Below are 17,998 nucleotides of genomic sequence, written 5' to 3' on the forward strand. Positions count from 1 at the left end.
AATGTCTATCCGGGATGGTCTAGACAGTATTTGGTCCTGCCATGCGGACAGGGGACTGGCCTCGATGACCTCTCGAGGTCCCTTCCAGTTCTAGAATCTATGGATCTCTGCTGGAGGAGCAGTAAGGTAGATTCAATCTGTCTTCTTTTTTCTGGGCTTTCTGGTATAAAGTGGCAAAAAACCAACCAAACAAAAAACCTTGTAGCTGTGTAATAGCTTAAATTTTACTTAATAAACACCTTATCTGATTTCAGTTTTTCTAGAAGAACTCTACCTTGACCACAGGCCTAACCTACCAATTTTGAGGCCAATATGGCTATTTTGGTGTATTTTAGAAGTAGGGTCAAATAAGACCTGTAATGGAAACTGAGGCCATGTCTACACTTACTAGGGAATGATGCTGCTGTGATCGATGTAGCAAGGGTTGATTTAGTGAGTCTATTAAAGACCCGCTAAATTGACCGAAGAGTGCTCTCTGGTCGACTCTGATACTCGACTGGAATGAGAGGACAGGAGAGCGTGTCCTGTTGATGCAGCGTGGTGTAGACACCGCGGTAAGTCAACCTAAGCTATGTCGACTCCAGCTACGCTGCTCACGTAGCTGGAGTAGCATGACTCAGTCTACACTACCAGGGTAGATTGACCTTAGTTGTGCAACCTTAAATATCGATGACTTTAAATCTTAGTGATTCTAGAAGTCTGTGTGTACATGAAAGCATCAGTTTTCTGAATTTCTTTTGTAATATATCTTAAATTCTAATTGCTTTTTGTATTTTTTTTTTTTTAGGGTGCAATTTTCTTGGAAGGAGTGACAGTTAAACGTGTAGCCCAAGTGACAACTCAACCAAAGTTAAGAGAAATACAGCAAAAATGTCAGCAATTCTGTGGATGGGAAGGGTATGGGAAAAATCATTTAATTTTAACTTTTTTCTTTGAATTGTCCAAACATTCAATATTATATTCTTAATTTTGTGAAAAGTCAAGCAGGCAGCTATTTATTAGGATGGGCTGTTACTTTTTTTTTTTTTTTTTTTTTGGTAACCAGAAATATTCAACAGTAAAGCTATATTGGCCTACAAAGAAAAGAAAAGAGAATGATCAGCTGTTATAATTTAAGAAACAAGATTCTAGAATCATATTTCCAGGGTCAGATCATAAATTATGTTCATGTTAGCCATTGCTACACAAATACCAAATGCAGTAGTCTGGTCTAATCATTATTTCTAAAGTTTTGGGTGAGTTTTAGTGCACATTAAACTAAATAACACTGGCTTGAACCAGGCAAAAAATTGCAAGTTTACTTATACAACTATCAATACGCATCTGTTCTGATGTGCAAAACCCTAGTTTTTCCATTTCTTGGCCTTTCTAATGCAGTCATTGCTGGTTTGAATTTGTGCCTAGCATTGATGTGAACACTGGTTTAGTACCATTTCTAGATGTAATCCAGAATTTGAACGTTAGTTTCCAGAAGTGAAAGGCTCATGGAATATTCAGTACCACTTAGCTCTGGTCTACACTGGGGGGGGTTTGTCGATCTAAGTTACGCAACTTCAGCTACGTGAATAACGTAGCTGAAGTTGATGTACTTAGATCGACTTACCATGGTGTCTTCACTGCGCTGAGTCGACTGCTGCTACTCCCCTGTCGACTCTGCCTGCGCCTCTCGCAGCGCTGGAGTACAGGAGTCTACGGGAGAGTGCTCGGAGGTAGATTTATCGCATCCAGACTAGGGTGCCTCTTGTAAGAAAAAAAATCTTGTTATGGAAGATGTTCCAACTGAAAAGTATCAGAGGGGTAGCTGTGTTAGTCTGGATCTGTAAACAGCAACAAAGAGTCCTGTGGCACCTTATTGACTAACAGATGTATTGGAGCATAAGCTTTCGTGGGTGAATACCCACTTCGTCAGACGCATGTAATGGAAATTTCCAGAGGCAGGTATAAATATGCAGGCAAGAATCAGTCTAGAAATAACAAGGTTAGTTCAATCAGGGAGGATGAGGTAAATACACCTCAACTGCTAGAAGAGGGCCTCATCCTCCCTGATTGAACTAACCTTGTTATTTCTAGACTGATTCTTGCCTGCATATTTATACCTGCCTCTGGAAATTTCCATTACATGCGTCTGACGAAGTGGGTATTCACCCACGAAAGCTTATGCTCCAATACATCTGTTAGTCAATAAGGTGCCACAGGACTCTTTGTTGCTGTTCCAACTGAAAGTTAACCTTGTAGAAAAGGTAGTGTTAACTGTGTCTCATGCAAGATTGATTTGAGAAATACATTACCGTGTATGGATACTCGTAGAATATTAATAAAAATCCTGCTTCTTTTAGGTCTGGATTCCCTGGAGCACAGCCTATTTCCATGGACAAACAAAATATTAAACTTTTAGAGCAGAAGCCGTATAAAGTAAGCTGGAAAGCAGATGGCACTCGGTAAGTTTTCATATCTAAAAAAACTACATAATTCACCCTGATACATAAAGCAAATTGTTTAGATGAGCAGTTTGTATGCTCTTTCGAGTGTGAATTTCTTCCTTATACAATGGAGAGACATGTTTTACTTTGTTAAAGAAACAAAAAGTCAGCTCTAAAAAATTGAAGTTCTAATATAGTTTGGTATTGTACATAAGTTATGCTGAAACTTCAAGCCTCTTTCATCTGAGATGCTTTTCTATAGACTGTTCCTTTAAGTGTATTTTATTTAACATTTTTGCTTTAATTCTTGTCCTCCCTGAGTTTTGCCTATTGGGCTGGGATACCATGATGATGAGTGCCTTATAGTAGGGGTTGTCTACACTTAAAACACTGCAATGGTGCACCTGTAGCACTTCAGTGAAGGCGTTACCTACACCAATGGGAGGGCATCTCCCATCGACCTAGTGCTTTCTACATCAGGGGTTAGGTTGTTTTAACTGTGTTGTTCAGGGGTGTGGATTTTTCACACCCCTCAGCAACATAGTTATACAGAACTAATTTCCTAGTGTAGACCAGGACTAAGATAATATACAATAAGAGGCTTAAAGGAACTCAGCTTGGTAAGAAAAAAGTTATACTTTATGGTACACAGATCAAACTTTAAATTTTAATCTGTTCTTCAGTTGTTGACATTTGAAAATTTTATTTACTTTTCCTGTTGACAATGCATCCTACTAATGATTGGAATTTCATAATTCTTCAAAGGTATTGATACTGTAGTCCTGTGTTAGAATTGTAACTCTGACTAGTCAGCATCCTTCTGATTCAACAGTAACTTCTGTTACATGTATTGCAGTGGTGACATTCTTTTAGTAGAGGTGCAGAAATAAATTTTTCAGTCTGCATTTGTGTGCAAGACTTGTATGTGTAGAATGTATTTTTGACAGTTGATCTACCGCTGGATAAAGAAAGAAAATACCTCCTCTCCCACTTCTGCTGTTAGAAGTTGTATAGGGATATCCATTTTAATTCACTATTCTGTAGGAAGAAAGTTACAAGAGCAGTTCAATAGAAGTGGTTACAGAATCAGTAGAGAAACTAGCTAGCATCATGCATTGAAAATGCTTGCAGCTACCATTTCTAGACAACTCATCAATAATATATAGTGAGCAAAGTAAAGCTATTCTGTGTCTGGCATTACAAATCAATGCAGACCATAGAGGGCATGTCTAGACTACAGGCACCACAGCGGCACAGCTGCAGCTATACTGCTGTAGCACAGTAATATAGATATTTTCTATATGGATGGATGGGGTATTTCCGTTGATGTAGGTAATTCACATACCCAAGCAATGGTAGCTAGGTCAATGGAAGAATTCTTCCACAGCTCATAGCTAGTTTGATCTAAATTTTAAGTGTAGAGTGGAGCAGGATAAGCTGGAGTTTAAATTTTACTTTCCCCAAGCTAATATATACATGTGGTGAACAAACCTTCTTAAACACTAGCTATTTCCTGTATTTTGTTGGGAGTGTTCAAGAAGTGGAAGGGGGTATGAAAAAGATTCTCACTCACTCACACAGACACACAGACACACAGACACACAGACACACAGACACACAGACACACAGACACACAGACACACAGACACACAGACACACAGACACACAGACACACAGACACACAGACACACAGACACACACACACACACACACACAGACACACACACACACACACACACCACTGTATTCCATATGAGAAGTAAAACACTACTTCCCTTAGAAGCCATATAAGAAATGTTACAAGTAAAATGTAGGAATAAAACAAATTAATCAATAAGCAGCTAAAATATCAGATCAGTGAAACTGACATGGTGACCAGTGTTGAAGCTATACAGTGGTCACACTTGAAGTTAATTCTGGTTTGAAATAGATTCCCTGTCTCTAAAATGGGGGAATGTTGCTGAAATTAATAGCTATCAAAGAAGAAGAAACTCCATAATGTACCTGTGTCTGCCCTGGGAGAAAATTTCTTCGTGACTTTAGCTGGTGATCTGTTTATACCTCGAGTAATGATTTATTGCTCCTGTAATCTTTATTATTTGGCATTTATATAGCAGTAAGTGTCTAGAGGCCAACTACACTGGGGCCCCACTGTACATTAGTTTTAGTTTGCTTTTTAAAAACCCTGGGAAATCACAAAAAAATGTAATAAGAACATTATGCATTATGATAGTGTTTAAATGCATAATCACATACTATTTGTTATATGCGGTGTTGTAGCCGTGTCGGTCCCAGGATATTAGAGAGAGAAAGTGGGTGAACTAATATCTTTTGTTGGACCCACTTCTGCTGGTGAAAGAGACAAGCTTTTATGCTTACATAAAGCTCTTCTTCAGGTCTGTAGCATTCCTGCCTCAATCACTGCACAAGATGGACAGTGAATGAGGTAGAGGATTGTAAGGAGAGAAGAGGACATTCTCTTCTGTGTAAGTTATTGGACTGAGTTCCAGGAGAGCGGAGTTCTCTTCCTGTCTCTTCCACAGACTTCCCATGTGATGCTGGGCAAGATGATCACAACACATTGTGACAGTGTGTGACTAGCCTAAGGCTGACTTCACTACTCTGCTTATTTTATAAGGGTCCCCACCCGGGGTAAATTGACAAGGTAATAGTTTAAATACTAAGTGATTGACTAATTAGCTGGGTGATTCAGCTGAGTCATCAGCTGACACAGTTGAGAGGCAGGAAGAGACAGGGAAGACTGGCAGGAAGGGCTATACAAGCCAGAGATCTCACAGAGGTGAGATTTTTCCCCACCTTGGTAGTTGGTAAAGACTCGGGGAAAGATCTTATGCTTTGGGGAACAAACATTTATAAAAGCATTTGGTGTTGAACTTGCCACTGGTGTACATGATATGCACAAATGGGACCAATTTAAGGTTGCATCAGCACCTTGATTTTCTAACAGTATCCCCTCCCCCCCATGTAATTATCTGTGTAGGAGAGAGAAAAAAGAGCAGGAGTTGGCAGTGTCGAAAATATGTACACAACTGAGGTATCTGAGTAATGAAGAGGAGTAGCAGCAAAATACGATGGGTAAGAAGAATATAAGAAATGAAAAATAAAGAAAAAATTGCTAACTCCCTTTAGTTCTAGAAGTTTTGAAAGAACGGAAAAATTCCTGGATCAGCTGTTTAAGTTCAAAGTTACAGGATACTGCGTTCACAGAGGACATACATTCGAGCTCTAACAGTGAACTGATTGCCACACAAATATAATAATGGGGCATGGTCTCTATTACAAGGAATGTGCAGATGTTGCAAATACCAGTGAGGATACAGAATTAATACAAAAAGAGAGGTTATAAATAGGGCTGTCGATTAATCGCAGTTAACTCACGCAATTAACTCAGAAAATTAATCATGATTAATCGCACCTTTAAACAATAGAATACCAATTGAAATTTATTAAATATTTTTTGGATGTTTTTCTACATTTTCATATATATTGATTTCTATTACAACACAGAATACAAAGTGTACAGTGCTCACTTTATAGTATTATTTTTTATTACAAATATTTGCACTGTAAAAACAAAAGAAACAAAAGAAACAGTATTTTTCAGTTCACTTTATACAAGTACTGTAGTGCAATCTCTTTATCGTGAAAGTGTAACTTACAAATGTTCATTTTTGTTAAATAACGGCACTCAAAGACAAAACAATGTAAAACTTTAGAGCATACAAGTCTACTCAGTCCTACATCTTGTTCAGCCAATCGCTAAGACAAACACATTTGTTTACATTTACGGGAGATGCTGCTGCCTGCTTCTTATTTACAGTGTCACCTGAAAGTGAGAACAGGCGTTTGCATGGCACTTTTGTAGCCAGCGTTGCAAGGTATTTACGTGCCAGATATGCTAAACATTCATATGCCCCTTCATGCTTCGGCCACTATTCCAGAGGACATGCTTCCATGCTGATGACGCTAGTTAAAAAAATAATGTGTTAATTAAATTTGTGACTGAACTCTGTGGGGGAGAATTGTATGTCTCCTGCTGTTTTACCTACATTCTGCCATATATTTCATGTTACAGCAGTGTTGGATGATGACCCAGCACATAGAATCATTGAACTGGAAGGGACCTCGAGAGGTTAACCAGTCCAGGCCTCTGCACTCATGACAGGAATAAGTATTATCTAGACCATCCTTGACAGATATTTGTCTAACCTGCTCTTAAAAATCTCCGATGATGGGATTCCACAACCTCCCTAGGCAATATATTCCAGTGCTTAATCACCCTGACAGTTATGAAGCTTTTCCTGATGTGCAAGCTAAACCTCCCTTGCTGTAATTTAAGCCTATTGCTTCTTGTCCTATCTTCAGTGGTTAAGAAGAACAATTTTTCTCCCTCCTCTTTGTAACAACCTTTTATGTACTTGTTCATTTTAAGAACACTTTCACAGCAGATTTGACAAAACGCAAAGAAGATTTCAATGTGAGATTTCTAAAGATAGCCACAGCACTCGACCCAAAGTTTAACAATCTGAAGGCCATCCAAAATCTGAGCGGGACGACGTGTGGAGCATGCTTTCAGAAGTCTTAAAAGAGCAACACTCACATGCAGAATCTACAGAACCCGAACCACCAAAAAAGAAAATTAATCTTCTGCTGGTGGCATCTGACTCAGAGGATGAAAATGAACATGCGTTGGTTCGCTCTGTTTTGGATCGTTATTGAGCAGAGCTCGTCATCAGCATGGACGCATGTCCTCTGGAATGGTGGTTGAAGCATGAAGGTACATATGAATCTTTAGTGCATCTGGAATGTAAATATCTTGCGATGCTGGCTACAACAGTGCACTGTGAGCGTCTGTTCAGGTGACATTGTAAATAAGAAGTAGGCAGAATTATCTCCTGCAAATTGTAACCAAACTTGCTTGTTTGAGCAATTGGCTGAAGTAGGACTGAATGGACTTGCAGGCTCTAAAGTTTTACATTGTTTAATTTTTGAATGTATTTTTTTGGTACATAATTCTACATTTGTAAGTTCAACTTTCACAATAAAGAGATTGCGCTACAGTACTTGTTTTAGGTGAATTGAAAAATACTATTTCTTTTGTTTTTTACAGTGCAAATATTTGTAATCAAAAATAAATATAAAATGAGCACTGTACACTTTGTATTCTGTGTCGTGATTGAAATCAATGTATTTAAAAATGTAGAAAACATCCAAAAATATTTAAATAAATGGTATTCTAGTTAATCGTGAATAATTTTTTTAATCGCTTGACAGCCCTAGTTATAAATATCAGTAGAAAAATCAGATTTGCTCTGGAAAAAAATGTGAGCTAGTACAACGGGAGTAAAGACAAAATGTTCAAATACTCAATGGGAAAGAAAGCTGAAACATTTTTAGTAAGGCAGTTAGTTCTTATGGTGATGAGCATACAAAGAGCACCCAACCCCTTTTCCCCTCTCCAAAAGAAAACAATTTGGGGGAGATGGTAAATGGCAAAGTACATGGGATATTATCAGGACTTCACAAATCCACAGAAAATGAAGTGCTACCGGGTACTATTCAGGATTTACAAGAGGATGGAAAAGATGTTTTAGAGGTTTCTTCTATCTCAGTGGTTTCCATTGATTATTTATATTCATGTTATGCATAATAAATAAAAATATAATGATTCGTATTCTAGTGCAGTTGCATTGTGTGATGCCCTCTACATTTGTAAAGGTCTATAGCATTGTATACATGGAATTTTCATAAGGAAGACATGCTAGAATAACAAAGTACCTTGGCATAATCCAAGATGATCAGATTATTTCCCAGTACTTCATATTTTTAAAATTAATAGAGTTAGGTGGAGTACAGTAGAACCTCAGAGTTATGAACACCAGAGTTACAAACTGACCAGTCAACCACAGAACTCATTTGGAATTGGATGTATACAGTTAGATAGCAGCAGGCACCAAAAAATACAGTACAGTACTGTGTTAAATGAAAACTGCGAAAAAAAGGGGAAGTTTGAATTTTTTTTTTTTTTTTTACAAGGTAAGGAAACTGTTTCTGTGCTTGTTTCATTTAAATTAAGATTGTTAAAAGCAGCATTTTTCTTCTGCATAATAGTTTCAAAGCTGTATTAAGTCAGTGTTCAGTTTTAAATTGGAAATAACAACCATAATGTTTTGTTGAGTTATGAACATTTCTGAATTCCGAACAACCGCCATTGTGAGGTGCTCGTAACGGAAGTTCTACTGTACAATCAACATTGGATAACTTTTTATGATCACCAGAACTAGGCATCATCTTTCCAATATCCGTGTCAATCTGAGCTTTGTAGAAGATTAAACCTCTTTCTTTTATTACAAATGCTACATCTTGCATGCTTTATTCTCTAGGATAGACTCCTATGTTGACCAGATATCTGAGACTGTGATTTGGATCTTCTTCAAGGTTTCCAATTCATTGTTTTCAATCTTGTAGAGAAAGAAAAGTCAGATACGGTCAGCCTACATATTTTTCTTAAAAAGACAAACAATGTTTTTACAATTAAAATACACAGGCAGAGATACCCATCTATTTCCTATCCATATTGTTGGGATAACTGGAAAGTTTAGCTTTACTCTGTCAGCATGTATTCCATCCAAATCAAAATAAGTTCTAGAGTCTCTGCTATTCTGTTTGGTTCTCTTCTCTTCTTCAGTGTCTAAATCATTCTCATTCAGACTTCCGAAGTCAGTTTAATTTTCCTTGGAATTATAAATTTGGATTTTTATTCCAACTGTTCAGTACCTTTTGGGGAAATGGCGATCATTTTCTTAAGTTTTTGGAATTTTCAAACTATCAACAGTTTTGTTCGTTTTAGTAGTTGAAGTACTACATCTTAATCTCTCATTTTTCTTCAGTATTTCTTGTTTCAAAGCAAAGTTCAAGAATCCACAGGTATTAATGAAAATGTTGTTTATTATTGCTACCCATAGGGTTCAAATCACAATATTCCTCTTTGTTGTGGGTACTATTGTGAGATAATTGATATTGACTTTTGTTACATCACAGTCAATCTCTCAGCACAGGGAGAATTTAAATACTGCACTTTATTTCAAAATACATCTTGCATTTTAATTTTAATTAGAAAAAGTAAAATGTTTGTTGGCATAGTAAGAAAAGGCAGTAGATAATGTTTTCACCCCTCAGCTCATAGAGAGCCTATGTGTAAATATATGCTAATGTTCGTTAGTAAATTTACTGGAAAGTTAAAAAGAAAGTTGAATATTTGCATACACATATGAGATAGGATTGCCAGGCATCTGTTTTTTGACTGGAATGCCCGGTTGAAAAGGGACCCTCGTGGTTCTGGTCAGCATTGCTGACCGGGTTGTTAAAAGTCCGGTCAGTGGTGCTAAGGCAGGCTCTTTGCCTGCCCTTGCTCCACGCGGCTCCTGGAAGTGGCCGGCATGTCCCTGCAGCCCCTAGGCGCAGAGGTGGCCAGGGAAGCTCCACATGCTGTCCCTGCCTCAAGCGCTCGCTCCATTGGAACCGTGGCCAATGGGAGCTGCAGGGCGTCACCAGCGGGCACGGGCACTGTGCAGAGCCTCCTGGGCTGTGCCTCCGCCTAGGGGCCAGACATGCCGGCCGCTTCCGGGAACAGTGTGGAGCCTGGGCAAGCAGGGAGCCTGCCTTAGCGCCGCTGATGGGGAGCCACCTGAGGTAAGCCCTGCCTGGCTGGAGCCCACATCTTGAACCCCGTGCCCCAGATTGGAACCGTCTCCTGCACCCTAACTCCCTCACAGACCCTGCACCCTGAATTCCCTGCCCAAGGTCAGAACCCCCTCCTGCACCCCAACCCCTACCCCAGCCCTCAGTCTCCTCCCACACTTAAACACTCTCCCGGAGCCTGCACCCCTTGCACCCCAACACCCAGCCCTGAACCCCCTCCTGCACCCCAAACCCCTCATCCTTGGCCCCACTGCGGAGCCTACACCCCAAACCCCTTGGCCCAGCTGGAGTCGTCATCTACACACCAAACCCCTCATCCCTAGCCCCACCCTTGAGCCTGCACCCCTAGCCGGAGCCCTCACCCCCTCCCATACCCCAGCCCCTTGCCCCAGCCTGGAACCCCCCCCCACACACACCCTGAACCTCTCATTTCTGGCCCCATCCCAGAGCCCGCACCCCCAGCTGGAGCTCTCACCCCCTCCCACACCTCAACCTCTGTCCCAGGCCAGTGAAAGTGAATGAGGGTGGAGGAGAGCGAGGGAGGGAGGGGGGGTTGGAGTGAGTGGGAGGCGGGGCCTTGGGGAAGGGGCAGGGCAGGGGCAGGACAAGGGTGTTTGGATTTGTGAAATTAGAAAGTTGACAACCCTAATATGAGCTAAAAGGACGTACAGTTGTATAGGTGAGGTGTATACCTCTAGTTTCAGTTAGAGAAGGTGCTATATGAGAACACAAATCATGCTGCTTATGAAACGTTGAAGAGTTAAGGTAACATTCTTGTTGTGTATTGACATTGTTGAAACTGACCATCCAATAACTTATGTTCCTGAAAGGAAGGCAAATCCCATACATCATCCAGAAAGAGAATGAAATTAAATTTAAATGTTCATTAAACCAACAGCAAGTGTAGTCTGGTTTTCCAAAGTCTCTTAAAATCTTCAAAAAAACTAAGTTTGTGTCCAAAGCATCTCACTTTTTTGAAGAGAGAGAACTATTGGTCTCTGAAATCTTTTGTGTATGTCTCCATCCTCAAGGGATTCTGCCTGGACATAGTATGTAGCTTGTCTGTATAGAGCAGCAGTACACACTAAGGGGGTGTGATTTCTAGTCTGAAACAGCACTATGTTAAAGCGCACTAGGGAACTTTTTCACATGCACCAGCAGGGTCTACTCAGCTCAATTAATGAGCAACACATTAATCCGCCTTAGAAATCATACCTCCATAGTGTACATTACTCCACCATGTACGCAAGCCCTAAAGATAATAATTTTGGGAGATTAAACAGGTTAATGTGGTTTCTTAAACTTGTATTTATTGCTTGAACACCAGGGATGCATATGTTGTGTAAAAGGGATTATATATAGAAAATGTAATTCATTGTAAAAGTTTTTTCTTTTACTTGTCAGCTGTAACAAGTCTTGTGCGTGCACTCATTGGAGAATATTGTGTACAAAACCTGAGGCCTTAGCACAGGGGTGGGCAAACTATGGCCTGCGGGACATTTTAATTTGGCCCTCGAGCTCCCGCTGGGGAGCGGGGTCTGAGGCTTGCCCTGCTTCAGCGCTCCAGCTGGGGAACAGGGTCAGAGGCCGCTCCACGCAGCTCCCGGAAGCAGCGGCATGGCCCCTCTCTGGTTCCTATGCATAGGGGCAGCCGCGGGGCTGCGCTCTGCATGCTGCCCTTGCCCCTAGCGCCTTCTCCATAGCTCCCATTGCCCGGGGACTGCAGCCAATGGGAGCTGCAGGAGCCAGAGAAGGGACATGCCGCTGCTTTCGGGAGCCGCTTGAGGTAAGCGCCGCCTGGAGCCTGCATCCCTGAGCCTCTCCCCATGCCCCAACCCTCTGCCCCAGCCCTGATCCCCCTCCTGCCCTCCAAATCCCTGGGTCCCAGCCTGGAGCACCTTCCTACACTCAAACTCCTCATCCAGAGCCCACACCCCCAGCCGGAGCCCTCGCCCCCCCCTGCTCCAGCCTGGAGCCCCCTCCCGCACCCTGAACTTCTCATTTCTGGCCCCACTCCGGCGCCTGCAGCCCCAACCAGAGTCCTCACTCCCTCCCGCACCACAATCCCAATTTTGTGAGCATCCATGGCCCGCCATACAATTTCTATTCCCAGATGTGGTCCTCAGGCCAAAAAGTTTGCCCACCCCTGCCTTAGCAGGTATAGTTTGGCATGATTAGAACAAACAGTGGGATGTCATAAAATTAACAATTTTCATTGTGCTCTGAGGCTGACTGTTCTTTCTAATTTATTTCTACTTTTTATTTTCAGTATGAAAACCATTTCTTTACTGTATGTTTTATATTCATGTGAAAAATTAAAGTTCTAATGTATAAAATATTCCAATTTTCTTGCAAGCCATTTTAGCATTCTTTGTATGCAATTAGACAAATTTCCATGAATTATTATACATTTTTTGTTTATAACCGTAGTTTCTTTTCTCTGAAGGCTCTGAAAGTAAATATTAAGACTTCAAATGGGAGAAAAAGCTCTTTACTCTCCACTTTAGCTTGGATGTTGTCCATCACAGCTATCATCCGTACCCTTGAAGCCACTTTTAACATCATTTTAGCTATAGAACACTTTTCAGGTTCATCTACTACAGTTTTATTCAGCTCACATTTTATTTTATATGGCTTTCTTTCTTTTTCAGGAGGAAGTCTTTTTACCTCTAAAAATACTGTAAGGACATTTTTGTGGCTTATTTCTGGCTGGTTGAGCTTATAAAAGAGATATTTAAAAAAATACTCATCCAGCTTAGTCAAACTTCTTATATTTAATCAGTGTTAAATAGTTGCATATTATTCCTTTAGCTGGGGTTCTCACAGTTGCCTCGCAAGAGGCTCAGATACTGGAGCATCTTTTTGTTGATCTGCCTTATGTACTGATTTAAATATCAACAGTGATTGTCTGTGTGACAGTCATTAATTTCACTGAGGACCGGATTTTTTTTCAAAGATATCTGCAATTGCCATAGATTTCAGCTGGAGTTGAGTTCTCACCCTTCTGAATTTTTTTTAAAAGTGCTGCTTGTATCATGGGGTTATCTGTACAATAGCACAAGTATTTTTTATTTGATTTATGAATAGTTGTGCTTATTGTTTGACTATCAACTATCACTTTTTCCCCCTTCTCATATTAACATAGCCCCAAAAATAAAATGAGCAGTAATTGTGTGCAATATTGAGGAATAATGTAACAAAAGCACTTTACCACAGTTCTTTTAAATACAACTACTTTTGGTGGTTTTAATTGAAGATAGGGTGCAGTCATATAGACAAGATGTGAATTGTGAGCAGAGAAACTGGAGCAGTTGGGGAGCTTGTCATATGTACTCAGTTAAGGTTTTGTCAATAGTTGGGTTTTGTCTCTCTTAGCAGGGAAATAGTGTGACAGAAGTCTGTGTGACCTGTTAACATGGAGGGATGTTCTCAGGATACATGTATGAGTGGCATGTGTTTATTACCTGAAGGTATTTCAAAAGTGAGAGATCTGTGATATCTGTCATTGACACAGCATGCCTTTAGTGGGGGAGAGGGAAGCACTTGGGCTTTGTCTACTGAGAATTACAGTAGGGTCACCAAAGAGACTTTAGTGGAAGCAGGAAAATAATGAAACTAACACTGGAAACCTCTCCATGGAATGAATGGCTTCAATAGGAAGGCAGCAAGTTGTGAGCCTGTGTAGGGCAGGAATGGGCATTGGTCAGTAGGAGAGGATTTGAAATCTGGGAGTTAGAATTTGTCCTTTCTTTCCAGGGGCATGTTTGATGATCTGTTTTGAACACTTAAGCAAAATCCTACTTATCTATCTAATTTGTGATATATCTATTACTGTAATATCAAAGGCCCCAATTCAGCAAAGCATTTAAGCATGTGAATTGTGGGGTCAGGGTCTAAGCATCCCTAGCCATTTAAATCCTAAATAAATAAATAGTCCCACTGAAGTTGGAACTTCAGAATTTGTACCTTCCTGTGTATAGATCTCCAGAAATGCAGATTCTCTCTAGTGACCTGCATATTGAAATACTTACTTGCCTGGAGATCTGCATTCAGTGTGGGTTCAAGCACAAAAACAAAACCCTATCCATGTTTATGTCAGGGTGGAATAGGCCTAGAAGCCCCCTGCCACACCCATCCCAGGAAAGGGGCAGTGGAACTAAATCCTCCGAGTGGCCTAGAGAGACTGCGCCGTAGATAGCCGATCAGGGGAAGGCTACAGGGAGCAGCTGATGAGAGAGGCTGCAGCGAGCCGCCAGTCAAGCACCAGGAGGGCCATATAAAAAGGAGCTGCAGAGCCAGAGACCGACAATTACTTGCTGGAGCCAGAGGAGTGCAGGTAGTGCTCCTGGCCAAAGGGAACTGCAGCACCACGGACAGCTCAATGCTGGCAGGAACTGTGGGAGTGAGAATGAGATCCTGGGTGGATGCTGGGCCTGAACAAAGAAGAGCCCTGAGGTAAGGGTGGAGCTTCGGTGAAGGCTGAGGCCGCGGGGAAGTGGCCTAGGGGACTGAAAGTAGTTTAGCTACAGGGACATGACAGCGCATGGCTGCTATTCTTAGGGTCCCTGGGCTGGGACCCAGAGTAGTGAGTGGGCCTGGGTCCCCCCATAGGCCACTGGGGAAACAGCCTATGATTGGACAATGATAAACCCCCAGAAGATGAACTGAACTACTTAGTGGCCCCAGCTGGAGAGCTGGGACCAGAATAGATCAAGAGGGTGAAACCACTACCTCCAGGGAGGAAGCCTTGGGGGTACGGCCTGATGCCAGACTATTTAGAGACTCCAGACACACCCGAGCAGAAGGAGTGATTGTGAGAGATGGGTGCCATGCCGTTACAATGTTTTTGTGCTTGAAATTATTAACATAATTTTCAGCTGCTTTAGAGAGATTTGTTTTCTAAGTATCTTATTTAACAGCATAAAGGTGTAGTACTCCTCATTCAGGATTAAGTCCGTGGCAAGTTAAAATTTCTTTAAATGGGTTAGTATTTTTATATCTAATTATTATGAGGGACATCTTCTCTCCCATATGCCCAACTCAAAAACTGACTTAAAACACAAAATAAATCAAAATATTAAGATGAGGTTAAATGAGAAAATTCAGCTAGTCGGAAAAATTTGAGTCAAAAGAGAAACTAGTAGTTTAACATTAGGGCTCCTTTGTCATATTTATGATGTTTGTGATGTCACTAAGTGGCCCAGGAATCTGTTTAGATTCTTCATACATACATAAGAATAGCCATACTTGATCAGACCAGTGGTCCATCTATTTTGTCTTCTGGCATTGGTCATGATCAAATGCTTCAAAGGGAGTGAACAGAACTGGGCAATTATCAAGTAATCCATCCCCTGTTGTCCAGTCCCAGCATCTGGCAGTCAGAGGCTTAGGGACACCCAAAACATGGGGTTGCATCTCTGACCATCTTGGCTTATAGCCATTGATGGCCCTTTCTGCCATGAATTTATCTAATTTTTTTTTTTAATCCAGTTATAGTTTTGGCCTTCGCATCATCCTCTTGCAATGAGTTCCACAGGTTAGCTCATGGAAGTCCAGTGGCTCCGGGCTGCTGGCCCTGTGCTGCCTGGGGTCCCTAAGGAAAGCTCTGTCCGCCATTAGGGAATTTTTTTCCGAGAACCCCCTGTAACATTTCGCGAACCCCCAGGGGTTCACGAACCCCAGTTTGGGAACCACTGATATAGGGGCATTATGATATTTTCTGTTTTATTATCTATCCCTTTCCTAACAGTTCCTAACATTCTATTAGCTTTCTTGACTGGCACTGCACATTGAGTGGATGTTTTCAGAGAACTATCCATAATAACTCCAAGGTCTCTGTTTTGAGTGGAAATAGCTAATTTAGACCCCATCATGTTGTGTGTGTATATATAGTTGGGATTATGTTTTCCAATATGCATTACTTTGCAGTTATCAACATTGACTTTCATCTGCCATTTTGTTGCCCTGTCACCCAGGTTTGTGAGATCCCTTTGTAACTCTTTAGAGTCTGCTTTGGACTTAACTACCTTGAGTAATTTTGTATCAGCTGCAAACTTTGCCACCTCACTGCTTGCCCTGTTTTCTGGATGATTTATGAATAGTACTGGTACCAGTATAGGTCCCTGGGGGGACTCTATTTACCTTTCTCCATTCTGAGAACTGACCATTGAGTCTCTCTTTTTTTTGTTTTGTTTTGTTTCCTGTCATTTAACCAGTTACTGATCCACAAGAGGACCTTCTGCCATGATTGCTTAGTTTGCTTAAGAGCCTTTGGTGAGGGACCTTGTCAAAGACTTTCTGAAAATCCAGAAATACTATACCTCCTGGATCACCTTTGTCCACATTGTTGCTGACCCACTCAAAAAATTCTGATAGATTGATGAGGCATGAAATCCCTTTACAAAATCTGGGTTGAATGGCATCGCATTAGTTATCCTCCAGTCAGCTGGTATACCTGCTGATCTAAGTGATAGGTTACATACCACTGTTTAGCAGTTCTACAGTTTCATATTTGAATTCCTTGAGAACTCTTAGGTGAATACCATGTGGTCCTGGTGACTTTTATTGTTTCATTTATCAGTTTGTTCCCAAGCCATCTCTGTTGACACCTCAGTGGGACAGTTCCTCAGTTTTGTCACCTAAAAAGGGTGCAAGTGAGAAAGCTGTTAATTGTTAGTAACCATTAGGAAAGAGAGAGATAATAAAACAGAAAATATCATAATACCCCTATATAAACCCATGGTATGCTTACACATTGAATCCTGCATACAGTGCTGGTCAGCCCATCTCAAAAAAGATAAATTAGAATTGCAAAAGGTGCAGAGAAGGGTAATGAAGATTATTAGAGTTATGGATTAGCTTCCATATGAGGAGAGATTAAAAAGACTGGGATTTAGAAAAGAGACAACTCAGGGAAGATATGATAGAGGTCTATAAAAGTGTGAATGGTGTGGGTAAAGTGAATTAAGGAAGTGTTGTTTCCCCTTCCCATAACAAAAGAACCAGGAATCACTAAATGAAATTATTAGACAGCAGGTTAAAAACAAACAAAAAAAGAAGTACTTTTTCACACAACACACAGTCAACCTGTGAAACTCGTTGCCACGGGATGTTGTGAAGGCCAAAACTATAACTGGATTCAAAAAAGAACTACACCTCTACCTCAATATAACGCTGTCCTCGGGAGCCAAAAAATCTTACCGCATTATAGGTGAAACCACATTATATTGAACTTGCTTTGATCCGCCGGAGTGCGCAGGCCCCCCCCCCCGCCGAGCACTGCTTTACTGCGTTATATCCGAATTCGTGTTATATCGGGTCGCGTTATATCGAGGTAGAGGTGTAGAAAAGTTCTTGAGGATATCAATGGCTATTAGCCAGGATGGTCACGGATGTGACCCCGTGCTCAATGGTGTCCCTAAAACTCCAACTGTCCGATGCGGAGCCTGGACAACAAGGGATAGATCATTTGAAATTGCGCTGATAGATTCAGTCTCTCTGAAGCATCTGCCACTGGCCACTGTCAGAGACAGGATACTGGGCTAGATGGACCATTGGTTTGACCCAGTGTGGTCATTTTTATGTTAATTATCTAAAATATTGTTAAAATACATTACTAGCTACCTCCTTAAATGGTGATTTTTTCTTCTGGAATCTGGGGATATCTTTGTATTTAGGATTAACCCTTCTTCAATCATATGTGGCAAGCAACCTGTGTATCTGTGTACCTGTGCATCTGTACAAAATCCAAATATTGACATGGAAAGTTGTGATTGTTTTCACTGATTGAGTTTACTAACATCCTTTATTTTCTGTTCTTACTGATTTTTACTGAATAATTCTGGGGTTTTACAAAA

At 40.9% G+C, this 17,998-nt stretch overlaps 1 protein-coding gene across 3 annotated transcripts in view; it reads left to right on the top strand.

Annotated features, from left to right (window-relative positions):
• RNGTT (RNA guanylyltransferase and 5'-phosphatase) overlaps window positions 1-17,998 on the top strand; it is a 409,198-nt gene that overhangs the window by 63,932 nt on the left and 327,268 nt on the right. For all 3 annotated transcript variants that reach the window (XM_026654244.2, XM_026654251.2, XM_026654249.2), the window contains exons 7-8: window positions 788-897; window positions 2,337-2,438. In XM_026654244.2, coding sequence (XP_026510029.1) covers window positions 788-897; window positions 2,337-2,438 — 212 coding nt within the window. The remainder of the gene's footprint in view (window positions 1-787; window positions 898-2,336; window positions 2,439-17,998) is intronic.

The sequence above is a fragment of the Terrapene carolina genome, unplaced genomic scaffold (assembly GCF_002925995.2).
Source record: "Terrapene carolina triunguis isolate 2854851 unplaced genomic scaffold, T_m_triunguis-2.0 Scaffold42, whole genome shotgun sequence".
Lineage (NCBI taxonomy): Eukaryota > Metazoa > Chordata > Testudines > Emydidae > Terrapene > Terrapene triunguis.